Raw genomic sequence first — 25,163 nt, forward strand, 5'->3', positions numbered from 1 at the left:
GTTGGATTTGAATCAAACTACTATAAAATCCTCATATTTACGAATATACCATTGTAAGTGGAGCTGGAATATTTTCTGAAAAAGTTGGTATCAACTTATCATAGCATGTGTGTCCTTCTTCAATGATTTTCTGACACTGTTATGTGAAAAAGATTGTGAGGTACTTTCATATTTTTCTTGTTTTTATTTCATCTCCCACAACAATATTGTTAAATAATGAGAAAGAATCAGGGTATTTATAATCAAATGAATTAGAGTATTTACTTTGCTCCTTAGCAATGTTAGTCAAATTTCTAAGCAAATCATGAATTTTGGCACATTCACTAAGAGCTTTGGTTTTGGTTTTGTGTAAGAAAAAAAGAATAGTATTCTTCAGTGAAAAAAAGTTACGGTTATATGATTATTTGTGCAATTTATCCTTTGATTGAGCTAAAGCAAGTTTGTAATAAAACATTGCAGACTTTTAGTCAAGCAAACCCAAAATTTGGGAGTAAAAAAGTAGACATTTGAGAATAAAATGCAAAAAAGAAAAAAAAAAGTTAAGACACCCAAATGTACTGAGCAAACATACCAATTATTTGATCAGAAGATTTGGCATTCGCTGTTTTTAAATTTAAAATTTATCATTTATCTACTTCATAATAATATAACATGCTCTCACTTCTTTGCCGCCTTAGCCGGGGCAAACACTCTGGAATCCACCAACTCTGCCCATCATCTTTGAAAAGGTCTGCTATACTATCTTCATTTCCATGCCTTTTTTAAATTTTTTTTTTTATATATATACATAACACCTTTTATTTGGGAGAGGGTGATTGAAGCAAGAGTGAGGATGACAGTGTCTGTATCCAATGACCAGTTCGGGTTCATGCCGGGTCGTTCCACCACAGAAGCTATACACCTTGTTAGGAGGTTGGTGAAACTGTATAGAGAGAGAAAGAAGGATTTGCACATGGTGTTTATTGACCTAGAGAAAGCTTATGACAAGGTTCCTAGAGAAGTTCTCTGGAGATGCTTGGAGGCAAAAGGTATGCCGGTTCCTTATGTTATGGCAATTAAGGACATGTATGATGGGGCTAAGACTCGGGTTAGGACAGTAGGAGGGGACTCTGAGCCTTTTCCGGTTGAAATGGGATTACACCAAGGCTCTGCGCTCAGTCCGTTATTATTCGCCCTGGTGATGGATGCGATATCAAACCATATTCAAGGGGAGGTGCCATGGTGCATGCTATTCGCCGATGACATAGTTCTGATTGATGAGTCACGAGCTGGTGTTAACGAGAGATTGGACATTTGGAGACAGACTCTTGAGTTTAGGGGTTTCAAGCTAAGCAGAATGAAGACAGAATACCTCGAGTGTAAGTTCAGCGCTGGGCCGGGGGAAGTGGGCGTCACAGGTTATCCCAAGTAGAGGCAGCTTCAAGTACCTTAGTTCGGTTGTCCACGGGGGAGAGGAGATCGACGAGGATGTCACACACCGTATTGGTGTAGGATGGATGAAGTAAAGGTTGGCATCTGGAGTCTTGTGTGACAAGAGAGTGCCAACGATACTCAAAAGTAAGTTCTATAAAGCGGTGGTTAGACCAGCCATGATGTATGGGGCTGAGTGTTGGCCTGTTAAGAACTCATATATCCAAAAGATGAAAGTAGCAGATATGAGGATGTTGAGGTGGATGTGCGGGCACACTAGGATGGATAAGATTAGGAATGATGACATTCGGGAGAAGGTGCACGTGACTCCTATTGATGATAAGATGCGGGAAGCGAGACTCAGATGGTTCGGGCATGTACAGAGGAGAAGCCCAGATGCTCCAGTAAGGAGGTGTGAGCGACTGGTCGTGGAAGGCACGAGAAGAGGTAGAGGGCGGCCTAAGAAGTATTGGGGAGAGGTGATCAGACATGATATGGCGAGGGTTCTGATTTCCGAGGACATGACACTTGAAAGGAAGTTGTGGAGGTTGAGTATTACAGTTGTAGACTAGGAGGTTGTTGAGTCTTGCGTTACTTTGTACCTTTGTGAGCCTAGTCCGGTGGGGTTTTATCTAAGATAGCTAGGGGCAGTGTCGTGTCTTACTATTTTCTACTTTTGACGCAAGATCTATTTACTAGCCATCGTTTTTGCTTTGCATTTTTCTTCTACATTTTATGTTCCTTTTTCCTTATGATCTCCGTGGTGAATCTAATATTCTCTCCTTTTGTCTTTTTATTATCTTGAGCCGAGGGTCTTTCGGAAACAGCCTCTCTACCCTTTCGGGGTAGGGGTAAGATCTACGTACACACTGCCCTCCCCAGACCCCACTTGTGAGATTATACTGGGTTGTTGTCGTATTTTATTTTAATTCTTGTGCAATTAAAATCTGCATTTTCCAATATATAAAAGAGAAACAGCGTATCTTCTTGGTTCAAGAAAATGTTACTCAAAATGAGAACTCATACAGTTTATTTAAGTCATTTGTGGGAAGTTTGAATAATTGTACCTACCAATAAAACCACAAGTTCAAACAATGAATGAATTAAATCAGAGATACTTCTCTCCTGTTCTTTACTCCACTTCATATCTCCCATCCCAAGGTGGAAACATGTGAATAGTAAAACAAACCCAACATTATTACCTCAATCCCCCATTTAATAATTTAATACTAATTTACTACTAACCCCCTACATTAGTCAAAACAAATTCAAATCCAACAAATGTACAGTAGTATAGTAATAGCCAGTAGCTACATCACTTAAAGCTGCAAATAACACCTCGAAAATCACCCCATCTTTGTTCAAACTCAAAACAACCCTTCTTCTTCTTCCTCATCAACTGTGTGTCTGTGTGTCCAACTTCTTGTTGCAAAAGTAGCAACTTCTTGTTGCAAAAATAGCCACTTTGATCATTCTTGAAGCTGTTTTCTCCATGCAAAAAATAAAATAAAATGGAATCTTTATTATAAAGATTGAATCTTTATCATTCTTGAGATTAAAGATTGAATCTTTACAACTCTAAATCATGCATCTTTCAAACCTTTTAGCAATTGTTATTCTTTGTTTCTTCACATTTGCTATCTTTCCTACTTTTGCACTGAATTCAGATGGACTTTCATTATTAGCTTTAAAATCAGCTATTTCTTCTGACCCAACTGAATTTCTTGCATCTTGGTCTGAATCAGACTCATCACCATGTCATTGGAATGGAATCAAATGTGATGATCAAAATCAAAAAGTCATTTCCATTTCACTCTCAGCCAAGAATCTCACTGGCTATATCCCTTCTGAAATTGGTGCACTTTCAAATCTCTCAATTCTCACTCTTTCCTACAACAACTTCTCTAAACCAATCCCAATTCATCTCTTTAATGCTACTTCACTTCACTCACTTGACCTTTCACACAATGCATTCACTGGTTTTTTGCCTGAGCAAATTACTTCACTTATTAACCTTAATCACCTTGATCTTTCTGCTAATTTTCTTAATGGTTCACTTCCTGAGGAGCTAACTGAGCTTACTCAGCTTACTGGGACTTTGAATCTTTCGTATAACAGATTTTCCTTCGAAGTTCCGGTGAGTTATGGTAAGTTTCCGATGACGTTGAGTTTGGACTTGAGGCATAATAATTTGACTGGTAAAATACCTTCAGTTGGGTCATTGTTAAATCAAGGGCCTACTGCATTTTCGGGGAACCCTTTACTTTGTGGGTTTCCATTGGAGACTCCATGTGCAGAACCAGAAGCTCAAAAACCTAGCGTTTTGCCAAATCTTGAAACCCCTAAAGATTTAGGGTTTGTAGAAAAGGGCAAATCTGGAAATGGGTCGGTGGCAGTTTCTTTAATCTCTGGCGTATCGGTGGTGATAGGAGTAGTGTTTGTTTCAGTGTGGGTATTGAGGAAAAAATGGAAGTTGGATGAGGGTAAAATGGGAAAAGAAAAGTTTGATAAGGAGAAGTCACAGTCACAGGAGGTGGTTGGGTTTGGTTGTGGGGGGAGTGAGGGGGAGGGGCAAAAGGGTAAATATGTAGTGTTTGATGAAGGGTTTGGGTTGGAGTTGGAGGATTTGTTAAGGGCATCAGCTTATGTGGTGGGGAAGAGTAGGAGTGGGATAGTTTATAAAGTGGTGGCAGGTGGCGGCAGGGGATCGGCGGTAGGTGGTGGCGCTGCGGTGGTCGCTGTTCGGAGATTGAGCGAGGGGGATGCCACGTGGCGGTTCAAGGAGTTTGAGACGGAGGTGGAAGCCATTGGGAAAGTACAACATCCAAATGTGGCGAGGCTTAGAGCTTATTACTATGCAAGTGATGAGAAATTGCTGGTTACTGATTTCATCCGCAATGGCAGCTTGCACGATGCCTTACATGGTAATTTCAACTCATTTCTTATGTTAAATTGTTTAAGTTTATGGTTTGTGTTGCTTAATTGAGGTTATAATTCATCTGCAATAGCATGATCATGATTAGATTATAATGTGGTAAACTTGTTAATGTGATTAGCTAGGTTTCTTTGAAGGTTAAGTTTTGAAAATTCCCTACTCACCTTTTCAACACCTCTTGTTTTTTTTTTCTTCCAAATTACCGAGAAATCTCTTAGGGTCAATGGAGCACAATTCGAAACTCGATGGATAATGGACCCTTGAACCCTGCACACTGCGCTGCACTCTTACCACTATCTTTTGAGTAACTCCTTAGTTGAAGGAAGAATTATTAAGAGAAAATACAAATGTTTGTTGTCCTAAATACGGGAAGTGATAATTCGAAATCAATATTCCGGTGCAACTGATTATTCAGTGTTTCTGGTTTATACTTCGGAAGTACTCCCTTCAGTCCACTTTAATTAATTTTTTGGCTATTTTCCATATTAAGGAATCAACTTTAGATTAACAATGAAATTGACCATATTAACCTTAATTTGTTCATTGGAAATACAATAAATAATCCTAGGCTATTTACTCCAAGGGCAACTTTGGAAAAAAGAAGTTAATTCTTTCTTGATATCTAAAAAAAATCAAATATTATGGACCACAGTAATTAGAATAGAACAGATGCCTGTCATGAAAACTCAAGATCCGGATTCCCTCAGGGATTATTAATTACAATATATGCCGAGCTGTGAACGATAGGAACTTAACCAAAATGCTTAGGGGAAACTGGGAAAAATAAACCCATTTAACTCAAAGTAGGTTAGTGAGCAGAGAGAGGGTAATGATGAACACAGTAACTTATGCAGAGTATATCCTTTTATTGCAAATGATTTATTGTTAGGATAAGGACATTTCGGGTGAAATCTGAAGTATGAGCTTGCACATTGAATTCATGGTTCCACTCTTGGAGAAAAATTAGGTTATTTAATGCACTTGTGGGTAGCTAGATATATGTCTGCAACTAACTGTTCTGCTCTTCTGCACAATGTAATAATCTCTGGGTCCATGGTACATCAGGAGTTTATTGATAGATCAGACATGAGACAACATTCAAGGTGGCAATGTAGTTGACAGTAATTTTTTTCTTTTTCTGACTAGCCCCACTTGTTGTTTCATTTGTTATTATCTTACCCGTAAGCATTTGTGTTTTTCTGTTTTCTGGAAAACAGCTATGCAAGTGTTAATCTACCTCAACCTTCGGTAGCTCTTGAGAGCGCTTTCAGCTGTTTCACTCTCCATTTTGAACTGCTCTTTGTTTTTTGTTATTTACTTTTTCCGGTCCCCCCACTATGGTTTCTTTCCCTTGTTTTCTGTTTCCAGAGGAACAGAATTTATGTGGCCTAAGCATGGATTATTGCTTGTTCGTCCACATAAAACATGCGAATCAGAATCTGAATTTTGTGCAGAATAAAATATCTTGAGGGCGACTTAACATGTAATTTCTCCTGGTAACAATCTATAATTATCAAATTCATTTTTTTGAGGTGCGAGCGGTTAGCCTTGGTGGGCAGCAGGTGGGGTAGAGGTAGGCCTAAAAAGTCTTAGGGAGAGGTTATTAGGCGGGACATGGCGTAGCTGGAGCTAACTGAGGACATGGCCCTAGACAGGAAGGTGTGGAGGTCAAAGATTAGAGTAGAAGGTTTGTAGGTAGTCGAGCGTTTCTCTTAGTCTTACTCAGTTCACTAGCATTGGTATTAGTATGATATCTTTTATTCATAGATGACTATTACTACCTAGAGTTTGACTGTATTTTTGGATTCGATCTTATTTCATCTTGCTGTTATTCCTACTTGTTGCAATTACCTTTTTTTTTCCAGTCGTTTTATAGCCGAAGATCTATCGAAAACAACCACTCTGCCCTTCTAGGGGTAGGGGTAAGACTGCGTACATGTTACCCTCCCTACACCCCACTTGTGGGAAAATACTGAGTTTGTTGTTGTTGTTGTTGTTGTATTTTTCTGAGGTTGAGCTTTACTTTAACTAGGCATATACTGACGTCGAGGAAAAAGTATTACACCATATTGGTTAAAATAGATTCTAATTAAGCGGTGAAGTTTATGACATGACACTTCTTGCTATGCAAATCTAAAACAAAAAAGACTATAGGTAAGAGTACTACATAATTCTTTGAAATTCTGGTCTCTTTATCTTCCTTTATTTAATGAAAATTTGAATACTAGTCTTTGATTTGTTCAATTTTATCTTTTCTCATGAACTTCCCTATTTTGCTGTTACTTTTTGTATTTTTATAGTAACTGTGTGAACCAATCTATTCACAAATGGAAATGCAGAATACACCTAAGCTCCTTGTTATTTACTGTGGGGCGGTTTCTTGAAAATCAGCTGATTGCTCTTGTTTCATATTGAAATTTCTAGACCTACACAAAGTAGCCAATTCTGGTACACCTGACCTATTTTATTGTTTTTTTCTTACTCTGACTACTATCAGCTCTTTCATTGTTTCAAGCACATGTTTTTGGGCCAAAGTCAGGACTTTAAGTCAGTGATCATTGTCTGAAAAGCTGCTTACATAGTTCAAATATAATGGTCCCTACCATATTCAGCTCATAATTGTTGTCCTCAAGTTTACTCCAAGGAAGATATAGAGTAAAAGGAAAATGTGGCTTGAATCACTTGTTAAATTATTCTTGAGGTTCTGCAAGTCGTATACAACAACAACAAACCTAGTATAATCCCACGAGTGGGGTATGGGGAGGTTAGTGTGTGCGCGGACCTTACCCCTACCTTGAAGGTACATAGGCTGTTTCCGATAGATCCTCGGCTCGCTCACAAGTTGTATACGTCAAAAATATTTTGGGATTTCAAAACTGAACTTTAATGAAGGCAAAATACATAAAGACCCCATTAAACTTGTCCATAAAACAGGTTTGAACACTTAAACTAAACAGGTGATTTTACCCCCCTAAACACATTGTGAGTGAATTTTGATTCACCCTTCATGACACCAGACTAGTTAAAGAGTAACGTGTGTGAGCCACGCTCTTTCTGGTGATGCTAATGAAGTTTTCCATTTTAATGACCCGGTCCATCACTAATAAACCCACCCGATTAAAATACCCGACCCACTTTGTTTAATTTTTACCCCAATTTTCTAACCCCGACCTCATTTGTTACCATTTTATGATCATGTAAAAGACTTCCACTTTTCAACAAATTCTTGAATAAGTACACATTCCGGGAGTATTGATTTTGTGAGAAAACTCTAAGATCTTTCTTATCTGCAATTTTAGGTTCTTCACTGTTTCAATGCTGGGTATTTTCAAGCAAAATCTAGTTGTTTCTCACATTTTCTGATGCAACGTAATGTTTATCTTTTACCATTGCAGGAGTACCTGGTAATTCCCTGCCACCATTGTCGTGGGCAGCTAGACTGAAGATCGCTCAAGGCATAGCTCGGGGTCTAATGCACATTCACGAATGTAGTCCTAGGAAATATGTTCATGGGAACATAAAATCGTCGAAAATCCTTCTTGACGATGATTTGCAAGCTTACATATCCGGTTTTGGGTTGACTCGTCTTATTTCAGGCTCCTCGAAGCTCGTTAATAGTAGTACCAAGAAGCTGAATACAAGTCAAATCATAGTAAGCCCTAAAAACTCAACTTCATCATCCATTATGTACGTAGCACCTGAGTCTCGAGTTCCTGGCTCCAAGTTCACACAAAAATGCGACATCTATTCGTTTGGGATTGTGCTTTTGGAGATGTTGACTGGTCGGTTGCCAGATGGAGGATCGGAAGATGATGGAAAGGGGCTCGAGAGTCATGTTAGGAAGGTTTTTAGGCAAGAACGACCCTTGTCCGAGATCATAGATCCTGCTCTCTTGAATGAGGTTCATGCCAAAAAGCAAGTCGTTGCAGCATTTCATATTGCTCTCAACTGCACAGAACTGGATCCCGAGCTTCGGCCAAGGATGAGAACAGTTTCTGATAACCTTGATCGTATCAAACTGCAGTGAAGGGAAACTCAATGGTATATCTTGTAAAAAGCTTTTGAGTTTTGGGGTCACCTAATGTAGAAGTTGTTTAGCGTTGTGAATCGGATTTTTCAGTGTACTTGACTGTTTTTTTTGTTGAATCATCAATGAAAATTGCTTGTGCTAACCACCTCAAAAGACTACTGTGTTTTATGTTAAATATCAGTGGTATACGCAGAATTTTTCACAAGCGATGTCATGATTTTAAGCAGTAAACAAATAATAATTCACTATAATCACATATTAAAAAAATATAACTCGAATTATTTTTATAAAACATAACTCAAGTATATACTAGTTATAACTTTTTTATTTTTGAAATGTATTCAACATAAGCTCATTATACTTTTTTCTATATAGAACACCAATTAATCACACAAAAATGTAAAAATAGCACGGTATAGCCAGTTTTCGGACTGGTCATTCAAAAATAGCTAGCGTTGACGAAGTCAATGAAAAATAGCCACTATTTTGCTGCAACAGAGACCGGTCCAGCATAATATACTGAAATTCGGTGCACCTATGTATGAACTCCAGCATATTATGCTGGACCAGTATACTTTGCTGACTCCAGTATAATATACCGGAGACTGGAGCACTGGTGCTCCAAACTCCAGTATATTATATTGGACAATTATACTTGCTGGAACTCCAGTATATTATGCTGGAGTTCTAGTGTACTTATGCTGAAACTCCATCATATTATGCTGGAGTTCCAACATACTTATCCTGGAACTCCAGTATAATATGCTGGAGTTCAAGCATACTTATGCTGGAACTCCAGTATAATATACTGGCGTATTTTTCGGGTTTTGAGCAGTATTTTCGCTCAGATTTATCTTTACATGAAAAGTGACTAAATTTCGATTACTTTAAATTGGGCTATTTTGAACGATCAGTTGTAAATCTGACTATTTTTGAATTTCTCCCAACAAAAACTCACATTCATTCAATTCTACACATTGTTCTTAATCAAATCCAATGCTGAGAAAGAAAATGAAAGGAGAAAAATAGCCGAACAACTTATAATACAAGTCATATAATTTATTGTTGCATAAAATCTGCAAATGTGGCTCTTAATCCATTAGTTTAGTATAATATTATTGTTTAAGAGGTCAATGGTTCAAACCTCGACATATTTTTTATTTCTAGACGAGGCACAAATATTTAAAACAAAAATGAAGCTACACAATTCAAACTTGTCACATCTTCAATAAAATTGATGCGCCTGAGCTACACAACTGTTCTTGTCAAGTGGTGCCACTTTTTATATTTATCCTCATTTTTCCTGGTAGATTTTGATTATATATACTAATTTAGTAAAGAAATTCGATCAAACTGGTGTCAGGCTAAGGTAGATCTGCACCTGATTAACATCTCTAAAATGTACGGTCTAATCTCCACTCTCCACCAGAAAACGTTTTATGCAGCCAAAATGTAGTTATAGCAAGTAAATAATATTTTCTGAAGTTGGTGCTGATGAGATAATTGGTATCCGAAATTCCGAATGTCACATTTGGAACTGCATAATGCTCACTTGATCCTCAATTTCATGGGGCGTTCTATTTGGTCTTCCCCATTTAAATATATCAACAGCCCCTCCAAGTTGTACACAACGGTCATTTGAACACCTTAACTGATCCCTTTTTCATTTTAACATTTCAAGTGACTATTAAATATATCTCGTGAACACCCGAGTCTGGCAGACTATATGTGTGAGTTGCACTCGCCAGTGACATGTCAAATGAACCAATTAAAGAATGACATGTATAATTATAATAATTTTTTTGATAAATATAAACTAAATACATTAAAAAAATCTTTTTATTAATTAGCCAACCCCCCCTCTCTTCATCTTCTTCCTTCTCACTCCCCCTCTCGCCCCCCTTTCCCCCAAATAACCCCTCACACTGATTTCCTAGCACCTTCCAAGAAATTGGATGACAAAAACCCACATAAAATTGAATGAAATTGAGTGGTGGTCAGTGATTTCCGACAATTTTCACCCATGAAATTGAGTGAAAATTGGATTCACCAGATTTGATTTTGAACGCTTTATTCTTTTTCATATATAGAGAGAGAAAGTAAAAGATATCGTAATTCGTATATGAAGAAGACATTTTACTAACATTCCAACACCCCTTTTGTATAATATGAACAAACAGCACTGTTTTCTCACTTCTTCTCCCTAGAAAATTCTGTTTTTCACTTCTTCCGAAGTATATTCTAGTAATGGCGAGGAATGGAGTACTTTCGCGACGGTGGAGGGCGGAGAAGATGGAGGAGTTTGATAATTTGTGCCCGTCTTTTGATTCTGATGAAGTTCATGTTCTTGCTATCGATGATAGTCTCGTCGATCGGAAAGTTGTTGAACAACTACTGAAAATCACATCTTGCAGCGGTTAAATGAAAATCCAAACCCCCAATTCAGTTGTTGTGTTTTTATCCAAACCCCCCAAAAAAGATAAGCTAAATTTTAAAGATCTTCATGCGCTTAGATGTAAGTGTAACACACAAAATTTGTCATGTCAGCGTAAGGGGTTTAAGAGAATGTACTTCTACCAAGCAGAGGTGTCTATCTGGTCACATAACAAGTTAAGGTGTTCAAGTGACCGTTGTGGACAACTTGGAGGGGCTGTTTATGTATTTCGCCTTTATTTTGTTTTTAAATTATTCAAAAGTATAGATAACTTCAGGCCTCCTCCTCCTCCTCCTCCCCCCTCCTCCTCCTCCTCCTCCTCCTCTCTGTGAAAATAAAGGTGACGATGAATTTATATGGTGCTTATGAGTATATTTTAAGATGGTTTACGGTGTTTACAATAGGGAGCTGTTGTGGCGCTTTATTTTTACTATTGCTTAGAGTTTCTCTTCTTTCTCTTCTTCTTCTTAATTACAATTTGGGTTTGTTAGATTTGTTGTTATTTTGATAAATTGATGATTAATGTTTGTTCTTGATGATATTTGAAGGTTATGTTTCAAATTTGAGATCATTTGGAGTAGATTTAGGTGTTAAATCGTGTATTTGGATTGTTGATAAGAACAAGTTTATGTTTCTAGACAATTTGTACTTCAGATCTATTTGGCCTTAAGTGCATAAAAACATTAGTTGCCTAAAACACATGTAATTGAGAGAGTCATCATAGCAGTGCCTTGTGGAAATGCCTACTTTCAGGAGAAGATTATCGAATGAGTTTCAAACCTGTCCTCTTCGTTTCCCAAGATATTTAGGGAAAGGGCCCTTGTCGGCCACCGCTTGCTGACGATAGTGATGGATTATAATAAGCAGTGGAAGCAATCCCAGTATCAAAATCACATGTAATCTAGACAACTAGCATAAACGGGATTTCACGGGTTACCTCTTGAAGCGTGAACAAAACTCCTTTATCACGTGAGCCTCCAATTCCACAACAACTCAATGAATTCTCCACCACCCACACGTTCACGATCTTTGAACGTTCCACGGTCTTCTACTGTGTTACCCAAATAATATCCGAAAAATAGCAATTTTGTGTGGGCGAAATTTTCTAAGGAAAAAGGCTGAAAAATTCGGTCACTCTCTTGTACTCCCTCTAGGTGGAAAACCTTATGTATTTATAGCACAGTTTTAAGGGTTAAAACCCTTTTCCAAAATATATTGGGTTTTCTTTTCCACCAGAAAAATGATTCCTTTATTCCTATTATTTAGGCACATCAAAGGCCACATAATTTAATTTACAAGGCTCCAATTATGGAATTAATTTCTAATTTTCGAAATTAATATCCACCATAATTAATTACGAATTATTTCACTAAAAATTCGTAATTGCACTCCATATTCAATTTCAAAATTCATGCATTAAATCTTATTTAACTCCCCATGTTAAGATTCAAATACTAATCAATTAAATTAAATTACTCACGATTTAATTTATTGATTATTTCCTTTATACTTTCGCTTAACTTATTTCATGTGTCGGATACAAAATTCACTGGCCGAGTTTACACATGAAAACTTATAAGCTTTCATAAAGGTGTATCATCAATCTCTAAATCGAGACATGGATTCCATCAACTAACTATTACTTCGCCAATGTACATTATTATTATCCAATATACCAGGCATATTGACCCACGAAAGAATCTCGCCTTTTAATAAATTAAAATAATAATAATATACACAACTAATAATAATTATATCAAGATTAAGAGTATAAGTACATTTAATGGCTAGAGAGTTTATTTTATTAAGTCAGTATAAAATACTTATTTCTACCTGGTCCGTTCAATACATACAAAATGTATTAGCACAAGAAGTTGGAGTTAAATCATTCCCATAATCAAGATAAATTATATTTAATCTTGTGCTACAATCATCCATGATGGTTTGTCTTATTTCATCATTAGATTGTGAACTCGAACTTTATACTTATAAGAACCGATAATTTAATCATCCGTGTATAAGCTAAACTCTATACACTAAATCATCTACTATATAAGCAAAGGACACATACTAATATATGATCTATTTAAAACGTTATTAAAATTGAATAAATAATTATTCCATAATAAATACTATATCTAATCCAAACCCATGGTTAATAGTATATATCCCAACAGACGGAATGTATCGTCAATTAACGGGTCCTCGCCTTGGACTTAGTTGGAAAGGTAGGTGTTCGACACTTCAGACCTATTTGACCTTAAGCATCTAAAGTGCAATTTTTTCTCTTCAGACCTATTTAGCCTTAAGTGCATAAAAATATTGGTTGTACTTCAGACCTATTTGCCTTAAGTGCATAAAAATATTTGTTGCATTCTTCGATAGTTATTGGACCAAATACTAACCCCTAAAAAAGGGTAAAAATTGTATGGGGTAGCCACTATTTAAAGTGGTATTTACTTTTTATCCAACATTTTTAATGCTGAGCAAAAGTAGCCACTAGTTTATTAAAATTAGTATGAAAAGGCGTTTTTACCCTTTCCTTCCCAAATGGAAATACAGTGGTATCACAGGTTGGATAGATACGCCATTTTCAGATTCTCTTTCTGGGCTATTCTCTCTGCATATTCTTTTTGGGCTATTCTCTCTGCATATTCTACTTCCATTCCCAACCTCCATTTTCTTTCTTTTTCTTTATCGTCTTCTTCCTATATATTTTGCTTTGTCTTTGTCGTTGAAAAGTGATTCCTTTTTTATGATCTCAGAAAAGCTATGCTAGAGTATGTAGTTAATGGAGAATGGGAGATTGAATCAAAGGAAAATACAAGGCCTACTCCTCGAACATCGGTCCTTAACTTCGAGTTCTAATTTCAAAACTTAAGGACACTTGGTCCTGAACTTAGAATTACAAGTTCAAAAGTTGAGGACACTTGGTCCTGAACTTATACTAACAAGCTCAAAAGTTAAGGACAATAGGTCCTGAAGTCCTGAACTTAGACTAACAAGCTCAAAAGTTAAGGACAATAAGTCCTGAACTTAGGCTAAGAAGCCCAAAAGTTAAGGATAATAGGTCATGAACTTAGACTAACAAGCTCAAAAGAAGGACATTTGGTACTGAACTTGCAGTTACTAGTTCAAAAGTTAAGGACACTTGGTCCTGAACTTAGACTAACAAGCTCAAAAGTTAAGGACAATAAGTCCTAAACTTAGACTTACAAGTTCAAAAGTTAAGGACAAGTAGTCCTTAACTTAGAGTTACAAGCATAGAACTTAAGGACAGATAGTCATGAACTTCGAGTTCCAAGTTCAAAAGTTAAGGACATGTAGTCCTGAAGTCCTGAACTTAGAGTTGCAAATTCAAAAGTTAAGGAAATGTAGTCTTGAAGTCCTGAACTTAGAGTTGCAAGTTCAAAAATTATGGACACTTGGTCCTGAACTTTTATGAGCAGAAGGGTGTTTTCGTCCGGGCATGTAAAGTTTATTAAAACAGTGGCTAAAGACTAAAGACATTTTAAACAGTGGCTTAAATGTAAATACATGTGTTATTAGTGGCTAACCATGCGCTTTAATATCCAATGTCACACACATCATCTTTTTTCATATTCATCTTTTACTTCGAATTTTTAATTCAAACCGCCTCAAAACTCTATAAAATCATCCCAAAACTGAGATTCAAACTCCTTAAGATGTACCCAATCTATTCCAATAACAACAACTAAAAGAAAGCAAAATTTGGCCTTTTTTTTACTACAAATAACTAATTTGCTAATATTGATAGCATTTGGCTAATATTAATAATATTTTATGAATTGACCAATTTTTGTAATAAGTTACTTATAGACACTGGCAGTTTCCCTAAAACATTTAATTCTTTTGCGTGAATTTAGGCATCATTTTTCTTCATTATTTTAGAAACAAAAAATTGCATGTTAGGAAACTATATAAAGTAACAAATCACATCTTAAAATCTTGATATAACGAAAAATGTATAACTTTTGAACTACTCAAAATAATGGCACTCTCAGAGTCTCGTTATATTTTGTGGGTTTTGGTTTCTCCACCTATCTTTCTCATGGGGTTACTTCGGATAAACCTTTTTAAGACTACAATTTATAATTTGACCTCTTTAATAAAAGATTTGAGAAAATAGCTTTATGCTAGAATTTTAAATTTTCATGTCAAATTTTGAAGCACGCTGTCAGAATTTTTCTGTAACGACACAACTGATTATTTTGAGTCCTGACACTCTGTTTTATAATTAGAGATCCTAAGTAGGTTCATATGATATTTCATGACTTACATGTATGATTGGTTCGGGTCCCTGGAGGTTCAAGAGCGATTTGGTACACTTATAGCCTATTTGACCAAGCTACAAAAATCAGCTTATTTTGAGAAGTGCTTTTCTCAAAAATACTTTTGGTAAGAAGCAGTTTGTATTTGACTAATTAATTTGAAATGCACTTCTGAGCAGTAATTAGTGTTTGACCAAGCTTTTAAAAGTATATTTTTCTCAAAAATGCTTTTCAAAAAAGTACTTTTGGAGAGAAGTTACTTTTTTTTTCTGCTTCTCCAAAAATGCTTCTGTTTCTCCTCAAAAACACTTTTTTTTTCTTTCAAAAGCTTGACCAAACACTTTAACTTTGAAAAAGTATTTTTTTTGAAGAAAAAAAAGTACTTCTAGAATTGGAGAAGCTTGACCAAACAGGCTATTAGTTCCTAACTAGAGACTTAAAGTTAACAGAGTCAATTAAAGTCAATATTTTGGGTAGGCGAACTCGGAATCATGATTTGAAAGTTTCTATAGGTTTGTATGATAACTTTAAACTAGTTTATGTATATTTGGTTTAGCACCCTGATCACACCCAACTCTAGTCTTAAAAAGGATAAGCGGTCGCTGCAAATATAATCCGGTCTAAAGTTCCGGAGTCGAATCCCATAGAGAACCAAGGTTTGGCTATATTTGTTTAATATCACTAAAAAGATAAGTTTGAACACGTTTCTAAATTATAAATATTCAGATTTATATTTCTAACTAATTAACTAGCAAATACTAGAAATCGGTAAAATTATCAACTAACGAGACAAAGGGTTGGAGACTAAATTAAGGAGGTCTAGAGTTATGATTTCCCCAATTATCGGAATCCTTCTAGCTATGTTCCCTACAATTTTGCCAATGTATTCTCTATTGATCGTGAGCACTTTAGGTGCCGTAGTTCTCTCTCGATCAACTACAATAATTTACCTGACATATTCTCTCGAACTACGCTAGTTGACTTTATCTAACCGCTCACTATGACCACGTCAAGGCTTTGCTATTTCTAAACCTGCCTTTAAACCCGCTGTATTGATTTCTCACATACGTTAGGAGTGACGTTGTTCAACAACCACCAAAATATGTATCATTTCTCAAGCAACACATAATAAATAGGCATAGTCAATCGATGGCCATTCGATCAAAAACAATAAACACATAGTTGAACAAGTAGAGAAATCCAACGGCTCAATTATATAAAAACATAACAAAAATTTATGCCACAAAAGGTTCTATCAAAACCCTAGATAACAAATTAGTTATTCATAATAGTATGTAAAACTACAATACTAAAGTCATAATCAACAATGAAAAATAAGAAAAGGAAGGAAAAACTCGTAGAAGAATTCCCCGCCTTGCTCCTATTGTGTCTCTGCCTCCTTAGGTCGAATCTGTGTCAAAAGTGTGTCCAACCTCCTCAAAATACCATTTTTCCATGTATATCTACCAAGTAGGGTCGGTCACAAATAATTATATCTTCTCCTACGCGAAAAAGGATAACTTTTCAGGTCTGGACGCTCGCGATTGCGGTCCTGCCGTGGTATTTTCCCAGTGCACTACCTTACTCCACGTCCAGGTCCATTGTCGCAGTTTCGACCGCATTTTTCACCCTGTTGCATTTGGAATTTAAAAAACGTAATACTTCAAAGTTGTATCCCTTTGAGTTAGCTTACTAACCATATATTGTGGATCCCAAATGGAGTTCTGAGCGAAAAGTTATGTGCATTTTACTAGACAATGCGTAATATGGCTACTCGATTCTTCGTTTCGTTGCTCTGTCATCCGTGGAACCCCAAATACGATCCCGGCTTTTACTTATACTTCAAAGCTCCAAATCACTTGAATTCATTTCATAACATCTACATAGCTCGGAATCACTCCTACAAGGCATAAAACACATAATTAGTGCAAAACACTAGCGATTAATGCGCAAACTCAACTAAAGTGTAGTAAATTAGAGTGTAATAATCGACTCAAATACGTAATTATAGCCTATCATCAACATCCCACACTTAAATCATTTCTCGTCCTCGAGTAATCAAACTACACTTTATATAGACACGACCTTTTTAAACAATTCTCCTAATTCGTCACACCAAGAATACTTAAAATAGACTAAGCACAAAAGCGTAACATCTTCACCTCAAGATTTGACTCGCAAGTACCACACATTATTCATAACTCACCCACTTACTCTAACATAGAGGTCACTGACATTACCTCTCCTTCATGAACCAAGTGCCCTCACACAACAAAGAGAGTAGTTCCACACAATAAAATTTAAGAACACTTAGGAACTCAAGATAGAAAGAATTCACTCATTCTCAGAAATAATATTCATATGCCACAAAATATGCACCATAGGCTTTCTCGTAGTGTATTACTCTACTATTCGAGCTCATTCAGTCTAGGATCAAGTATGACTTTATTTGGTTGTAATGTAGACTGTGGGACGGGTAGGATATATTTAGATATAAGAGTGACTACACCTCCTTAAGAACTTTAATACATATACTTTAACATTCAAACACCATACTTATGTCAAACCAAACTCCACCTTCACCTCAATGTATATTACCCCATACTTCTTTAAGCATAATTACATCAAGAGTCACCACTTATCAAGGAATACTTTTTTTTCACAACAATAAAATTAGATATTTTTTTTAAATTCAAGTGGCTCTTACTTGTTCAAAACAGTGCACCTTTCTCCTTATTTTATTAGTTCCACTCAAAAGCCAAACCAGTCACCCCACAATTTAACTATTACACAGTTCATAATAATTCAAGTGCTCATGAAAGGTTAAAAAGTTCTAATAGATGATTAATTCAAACAAATGGGCAAGACTTGTAATGTGGTTGCCAAAGAAACATGATTACATACTCAAAGGGGTTAACTACGATACATAACAATTAGACGGGTAAAATATACATATCTGGCTCAACAAAGAAACGCCTATATCATTTCCAAGACTGAACAAAATTACTATTTCGCTTTGCAAACACACGAGGCAAGTTCTATACATCAAATGCAATGCACAGAATAACACCCAAACCTCACACACACATGGCACATAACTCACTCAGGATTGGTTTCATCAAGACACTCTAGTCAAAGTAGTTAAGCAAAGTTAAGATAATATAATATAAGGTACTTATACACGAGTCAAAACTGGGCCTAAGCGTCACAACCAAAGTACTCACTATTCTCAGGGCATAACAAAGTCAAGAGATATTGCTTCATTTCAAAACATAACATAATGGCTCCTATTCCTAAAAAAACAAACTAACTACACCCGGTTCAAACAAAACCCTTGAAAAAGAACCGCGGTACAAAGAAAAACCAAGGGGGAATTGCTACACTACCTAACAAAAGAAAATATTTTTGTTTTTTTCTTTAGACTTAAATTCCTCAAGAAAATTGTCTAATAGATCCATCGTCGGGAAAAGTCTAATCTTTTCTAATTTTGTAAAAAAATTATTCAATTAACTAACACAACTAAAATAGCATAGAAAGTCACCTAGACAATCTGCTCACCCCACACTTTAAATTGTGCATTGTCCCCAATGCACATCCATACATACAAGAGGGTAAAAGGAACTCCCTGGCAGGCCAAAGGCCGAAGCACTAGCATCTCATGGGGTACTCAGACTTCTCCCAGACCCGGTTCTTCGTGCGGGTACCTCACACTTAGTTCCAACCATTTGGTTTGCTGTTGCATCCTTCCAATGGCTTTGAGTTCCATGCTCCTAAAAATCAAAAAACCACACTAAAAGAATAATACAATAATAAATAAAATAAACTAAATTTAAAATAAAAAAAATAATGCTGGGTTACCTCCCAACAAGCGCTTGATTTAACGTCGCGGCACGACGTGAATCACTTTTTGCCTCCACCCCGAGCTTATGAATTGAACCCCAAGTTTTGATTCAAGCTTATGATTATGGTCATGAGGCGGTGGAACGAATCTAACTAGTCCAAGGAAATAATGTAGTATTATGCACTCCTTGTCCTTTGTATGAGGTATGTAATCCTGACTTTCTAGCAAAAAGAATTCCAGAATATATATTGTCACGACCCAAATCGGAGGGCCGCGACAGGCGCCCGGTACTTTACTCTACCGAGTACCATCGTAACATATATTTATTATCATACCATCATGGTTAAATGGGCCGGAAGGGCCGTCATAATATAACCAGAATAAAATATAAGGGAATACGTGAATAGGTTGACCCAATATGTAATACAAACTTATACATGTGACATACAGTCCTATAAGACCAAAATGAACACTTGTACACTGAACATAGGATGACAAGGCCATACAATCTTTCATATACATGACATCTGTCTACAAGCCTCTAAGAGTACATACACATCATAAAGGTCGAGACAGGGCCCCACTATACCAATCAATACATGTCCAAATCATACTGACCAAATAGGCAACTCCAGAGCAAGTGGAGTGCACCAACACCTTCCGCTGAGCTGATAGCCTACTAGGAGAAATGTCAACCTATCTATCGGGACATGGGGCATGAAACACAGTGACCCCAGGCAAAAGGGATGTCAGTACGAATAAAGTACCGAGTTGTTAAGGCAGGAAAGCATAAACAAGAACAGTAATATAAAGAGAGACAAATGAGATACAACCTGTAACATCTGAGTGCCTCTGGGGGCTACTGATATGAAATGCATAATACATATATATACATAAACTTTTAAAAACATTCGCCTTTGTGGGCCTCATCATTATCATATTGTACCGACCTAAAAAAGGACTCGATAAAAACGTACCCGGCCATCATAAGGCTCGGTAGAATCGTACCCGACCACGTGGAGCTCGGTAAACCCAACTGATCAGTGGTTGTACAATAGGTGCCATACCCAGTCGACTATAGCGCGGCTCGATAGAGTAAAATAGATACTATATATAATGCATGCTAGATTCATGGAATCACATTCTAAACCTTTCAGAGTGACTTAAGGTCGTTGCACCTTCGATTAACATTATGGACATCCATACCCTCAATATGAACCTTAGTAGGATTGAAGGATCATACACACTTGCTTAGAATAATTTTATAAGGAAATAACAACATGGACAACCTTAGTTGCTAGGAGTAGATCCGTTATGAAATAGCGTAATCATTTCACTTTAGATCATGCCAAAAGAAAGAAGGAAGTGCCTTAATATACCTTATCACAATCTTTCCAATCAGCAAGTTAAAATCGCCTCTTCTCACTTAATCTACAACAATGATAATAATACTATTATCAAGTGATGAAAGGTACAGCTATCGCACAATGAACAACAAGCTTATTTTTATAAAAACGGGCAACATCTTCCCCATAATCTTTACTTCCTCCAAATTCAAGATAACTCCAACAACACAATAACACAAAAATAACAACATATATACATTATTTTCCAGCCTTATATTACACCATCAAATACTACAAAACAACCCAACACACTCCAATCTTTTCATACACAAAACGACCACCGTACTAGTGTCAAACGACCTGGAAATGTTACGACGAACGACCAGCCCACCACCCTACATCTATATGGTGTTTATACACACCCTTCCTCCTCCAAAACTCCATAAAACAGTAGTAAAATACGCAGACCAATAGCAACACAAAATAATCCACAAAATAGTCCGCTACAAGTGAATAACTCGAACTCACGGCTTCCGATCACCATCCCGTGAATTCTTACAAGTATAGAAAGACTTACCATGTATTTACAGAAGAAAAAATGGATGAAAGAGAGCAGTAAACTTACCTTATTTGCTGGATAACTCAGCCCTTATCTTTGTTCTTCAAACTCTAGGTTTTACTCCCAATTAGAACTTGAAAGGCAGAGAAAATCAATTAGGGTTTGTAGGTAATTTTTGGGAGGAAGTTTGCAAGGGTTTAAGTCTGGTTATTTGTGATATATAATGAGTTTTATATTTCAATAGATAAGACCTTAAATGGTCTCTTTTTCGGATCCGAAATTGCCTCTTTTTGGGCTCTCATTTAACCAAGTAGGTGACACACCTACTTGTCACATATCAGACTATGTAGTCTCATAAAACTGCATATATCTCTCTACTCCGATGTTGTATTAATAAACGGTTTAATGCGTTGGAAAATAGACTCATAGAGCGTCAATTTGATGGATGAAACACCCCATAACTCTAAGTATATTGGGAGAAAATCGCAGTTACATTTGACCTAAGTTTCAACACATTTATGAATGTAACTTGTGATGACATTTTCCAACTTTTGTCCACAACTCGCTTGACTTCAAATCATAACACACGTTTATCATACGACTAAAATAACTCATAACATAATCTCCTTATAATTTTAAACACCCTGTTCTCACCCTAAAAGTACATGTTACAATATTCCCAACTTGTCAACTTTTGACGAAACTTATTTTCTTCAATTCATTTAGCTTCTAAGCCTTCAAACCCTCTTGGTATTTGGTATTCATGATCTTAAATATTTTTAACCTCCATTGTAACATAATTAACTTGCTTTATGAACTTTCAATGTTGATGTCATTTCTGAGCTTACATCAATTGCCTTATGAATACTCTCATGTACGAAAACTTAGGGTGTAACATCATTCCCCCCTTTGGAACATTCGTCCTCGAATTTTGATTGATGCACCTTTTAGTCTCATAACCGGTAGCTCTTACAAATATTTCAATACTATCCTTTCCATCTAGGAAACTATTTTGTGTATAAATTTGAAGGCTAGGGCATTCCCCCCTTTGGGTCTCTTTCCCATTCCACGACTTGTCGTTGGAATTCTTCAAATCTCGTAACTGTTGCGACCTTCTATCTTGTAGCCTGTATGTGTGCCTATGCGACTCTTCTCTCCTACTTCCTTTAGCTTTTAGCCAATATCTAGGCCTCACTTTGTGAATACATACAGAACTATGGCAAGTTGTCCCTCTAGGCATCTATGGGTACTGAAGTCCTTCGCTTGGTACTTTATCGAACTTACAACTATTGCTATCTCTTGTTTCATAGCCTTGTATATCTATCTTTATGGATTTACTACATCTAGGTAGGTTATACTATACCATAACACTTACTTCGATTTATTATTAGCAAGGTTTGCTACCCAACTCCAGGTTACTCTCTTGCTGCTTATCCTATATGTATAAATCTAAGTCCTTTAGTGCTTCTTCATTACTATTCATCTTAAGAATAACAAACAAATCTCATCTCGTACTTTGGAACTTGTACCTGTAAGCACGTGATTTTTGCCCTATATGAGAATTACTCCCAAAAAATTCAAAAATAAAATGATTTTTCTTTGGTGTGCAATTTTGTGATATTTTGTGATATTTTGAAGAATTATTTGTATTTGTCTGTGCGTGTTTATTCGCTAAATTAATAAAAAATACAAAAATATGTCGCATTTTGCATGTAGTATTTAATTCTACAATTGTTAGTAATTAAAATTGTTTTACAAAAATTAAAAATTACAAAAATAGGCATCGTTTGCATTTTTAGCATTTAATGTCCAAATATACAATTTTATGCTTAATTAATACTTAATTGTGCGTTAATTGTTATTGGGAGTTAATTTGCGCTTTTATAACTTAATTTAGTTCTTAATAATAGTTTAAGTATTTTTATAATTTAGTTTTAGAAAAAATAAAAGAAGAAAAGAGAGCGAAAATATAAAGAAAGTCGGAATTAGGCCTCTTCTTCAATTTCAAGACATAGGCCCAAAAAATGGCCCAATCTTCCCTACGACCCAGTCCATTTCGAACTGGGTCGACCCAGTCCATAACCCAAAAGACCCAATACCCCTATCTTGCATTTCAAAGACACAAAACAAAACAAAAAAAAAAAAACCAAAAACCCTAAAAATGACCTAAGTCATCCGCCCCCCCTATCATTCTTCTTCTTCTTTTCTTCTTTCTTCTCCAAACTCTAAAACACACATCCATGGCTGCCATGGCTAAGCTCCAGCAGCTTAATCTCCTTCGACACAAGCGCACACACCACCAAGAAGCCCATCTTCTCCATGTCAAGCTCAAAAGGCTCGTCCATGGCTGCGTCTTCGTCGTCAACCCATCGCCATGTTTGTTGCTTTTTCTTGCTGCCTCTGCGTCGTCCATGGCTTCCCGAACTGCTGCTCCATTTTCTCCATAAGCTGCTGAACGCAGCAGCAGTAGACGACCAGCTGCTGCCCGTGTCCAGCTGCGACGAGCAGCCATGGCTGTCCGCGACGCTGCCGCTGCTCCTCCTTCCTCCGCCGCTGCTTCTACTTCTTCTTCGTCTTCGTCGTCCTTCGTTCGAGCTTTGGTCGAGGCTTGGACAGATTTGTTTACAATCAAAGTTCGTCGTTGATTCATCTCCGGTTAGTTGTTTTTGAGTTTTATTTTTGTTCATATTTTGTTTGATATTTTCCGGATCCAAAATCGTTAAATGATTTAATCCTTGTTTTGTTCGTTGTTCATCTTTGAAATAATTTTCTATTGTGTTCATGTTGTTTGTTAAATTAATTTTCAGATTTCAAAATAGAAGTTTAATTAGTTGTTTTCATGTTTATTTCATGTTTGTATTATTGTTTAAGTAAGTATTTGTTAGTTTGATGTTTGTTAGATTCAAATTGAAATTTAATCAACTATTTCTTCAATTTGTTTCATGTGTTTATGTATTGTTAGAAATTGTTAATATTGTTAAGTTCAAGTTTAAGTTCATAATTGTTTCTTCGTCGATCTTGTTATTTGTTTAAAGAATTTAGTTGTATTAAAGGAATATATTGTTTTAATCGTTTAATCCGTCATGTTTGTTGTCTTAAAATAGATTCATTCATGTTCATACTTTGTTTGGATGATCTTGAATCCGAATTTTGTATAGTTTGATTTCTTGTTTACCATTTATGATTATTGCTTGAATTGTTCTCATAATCTTGTTTTAAGTTTAATATAAGAATTGTTTGTTGTAATGTTGTTAGAGTTGATTTTAAGTTCAATATGATTGAATTTAGAAATCTTCATACTTTGATTGTTGTTGTTGTTGAATCCGAAAATAGGATTGTTTGTTGCTAAAATATTGTTCAATCAAATTTTAGTTGTTCTTTGTTGTTCAATTCGTGTTCATGTGATTTGTTGTTGAAATGTTGTTAAAATCGTGTTCATGTGATATTGTTGTTATGATGTTCATCCATGTTCATATTGTTGTTTGAACATTGTTAGAAATTGATCATATTGTCTATATTTTGGTTAAGTTTGATTAATTGATGTGTTATAGCTGATGGGTAGTTTGGTAAATTTGTAGTACGTTCAGGGGTAGTTTGGTAATTTCAGTAAGGTCGGAAGGGGTAGTTTAGGAATTGTACATTTTGAAATTGTTTATTTGAAGCATGGGGGACAAAATGAAATGGGGTGGGTTGTGATATGATTATTTAATATAAAGGGGGGACAAGATTTAAATTAAAGGGGAATCTTGCATTATTTTAAATAAAGCATGGGGGACAAAATATAATGGGGTGGTGTGATATGTTTATTTAATGTAATGGGGATGAGTGGAAAGATAATGGGTTGGGTAGAGAAAAAGTATTGATTTTAATTAATTAAAAGGTTTATGGGATGTGTTATATATGTGAAGTCTTGAAGACAAATAGGGAGAACAAGAAATACAGATAGAGAAAAAAACGGACAGAGAATAGAAGAGAGAAAAATTTCGAAAAATATTTAAGCTTTCAAAATAAAAATAAAAGCTAAAAAAATCTACTGCTTTCTTTCTTTGTTTGAAATTAGTATTAATGGTTGTTGTTACATTTAAAGCTTAAAGCTTTTGTTTTTGGGATTACTACTCCACCGGTCTGTTACTGGGTTGTTACTGTTGCTGGGCAGTTGTTGCTATTGCACTGTTATTACTGTTGCTGATTTTCATCTTCATTTTCTTTTGCTTCAATATCAGGTACATATCTTTTAAACTCATGTTGTGAAGAACTTCAACATGGCAAGTAAATGAAGTTTGGAATTATAAGGATGTCTTCTACTCATTTAAATT

At 36.0% G+C, this 25,163-nt stretch overlaps 1 protein-coding gene across 1 annotated transcript; it reads left to right on the forward strand.

The window, feature by feature from the left end:
* The first annotated feature begins 2,911 nt into the window (after positions 1-2,911).
* LOC104220222 (receptor protein kinase-like protein ZAR1) lies at positions 2,912-8,520 on the forward strand. The gene is made up of 2 exons (XM_009771048.2): positions 2,912-4,334; positions 7,741-8,520. The coding sequence occupies exons 1-2, from the start codon at positions 2,996-2,998 to the stop codon at positions 8,370-8,372; spliced, it is 1,971 nt and encodes a 656-aa protein (XP_009769350.1). The 5' UTR covers positions 2,912-2,995; the 3' UTR covers positions 8,373-8,520.
* The last annotated feature ends 16,643 nt before the right edge of the window (positions 8,521-25,163 follow it).

The sequence above is a fragment of the Nicotiana sylvestris genome, chromosome 3, assembly GCF_000393655.2.
Source record: "Nicotiana sylvestris chromosome 3, ASM39365v2, whole genome shotgun sequence".
NCBI classification, from domain to species: Eukaryota; Viridiplantae; Streptophyta; class Magnoliopsida; order Solanales; family Solanaceae; genus Nicotiana; species Nicotiana sylvestris.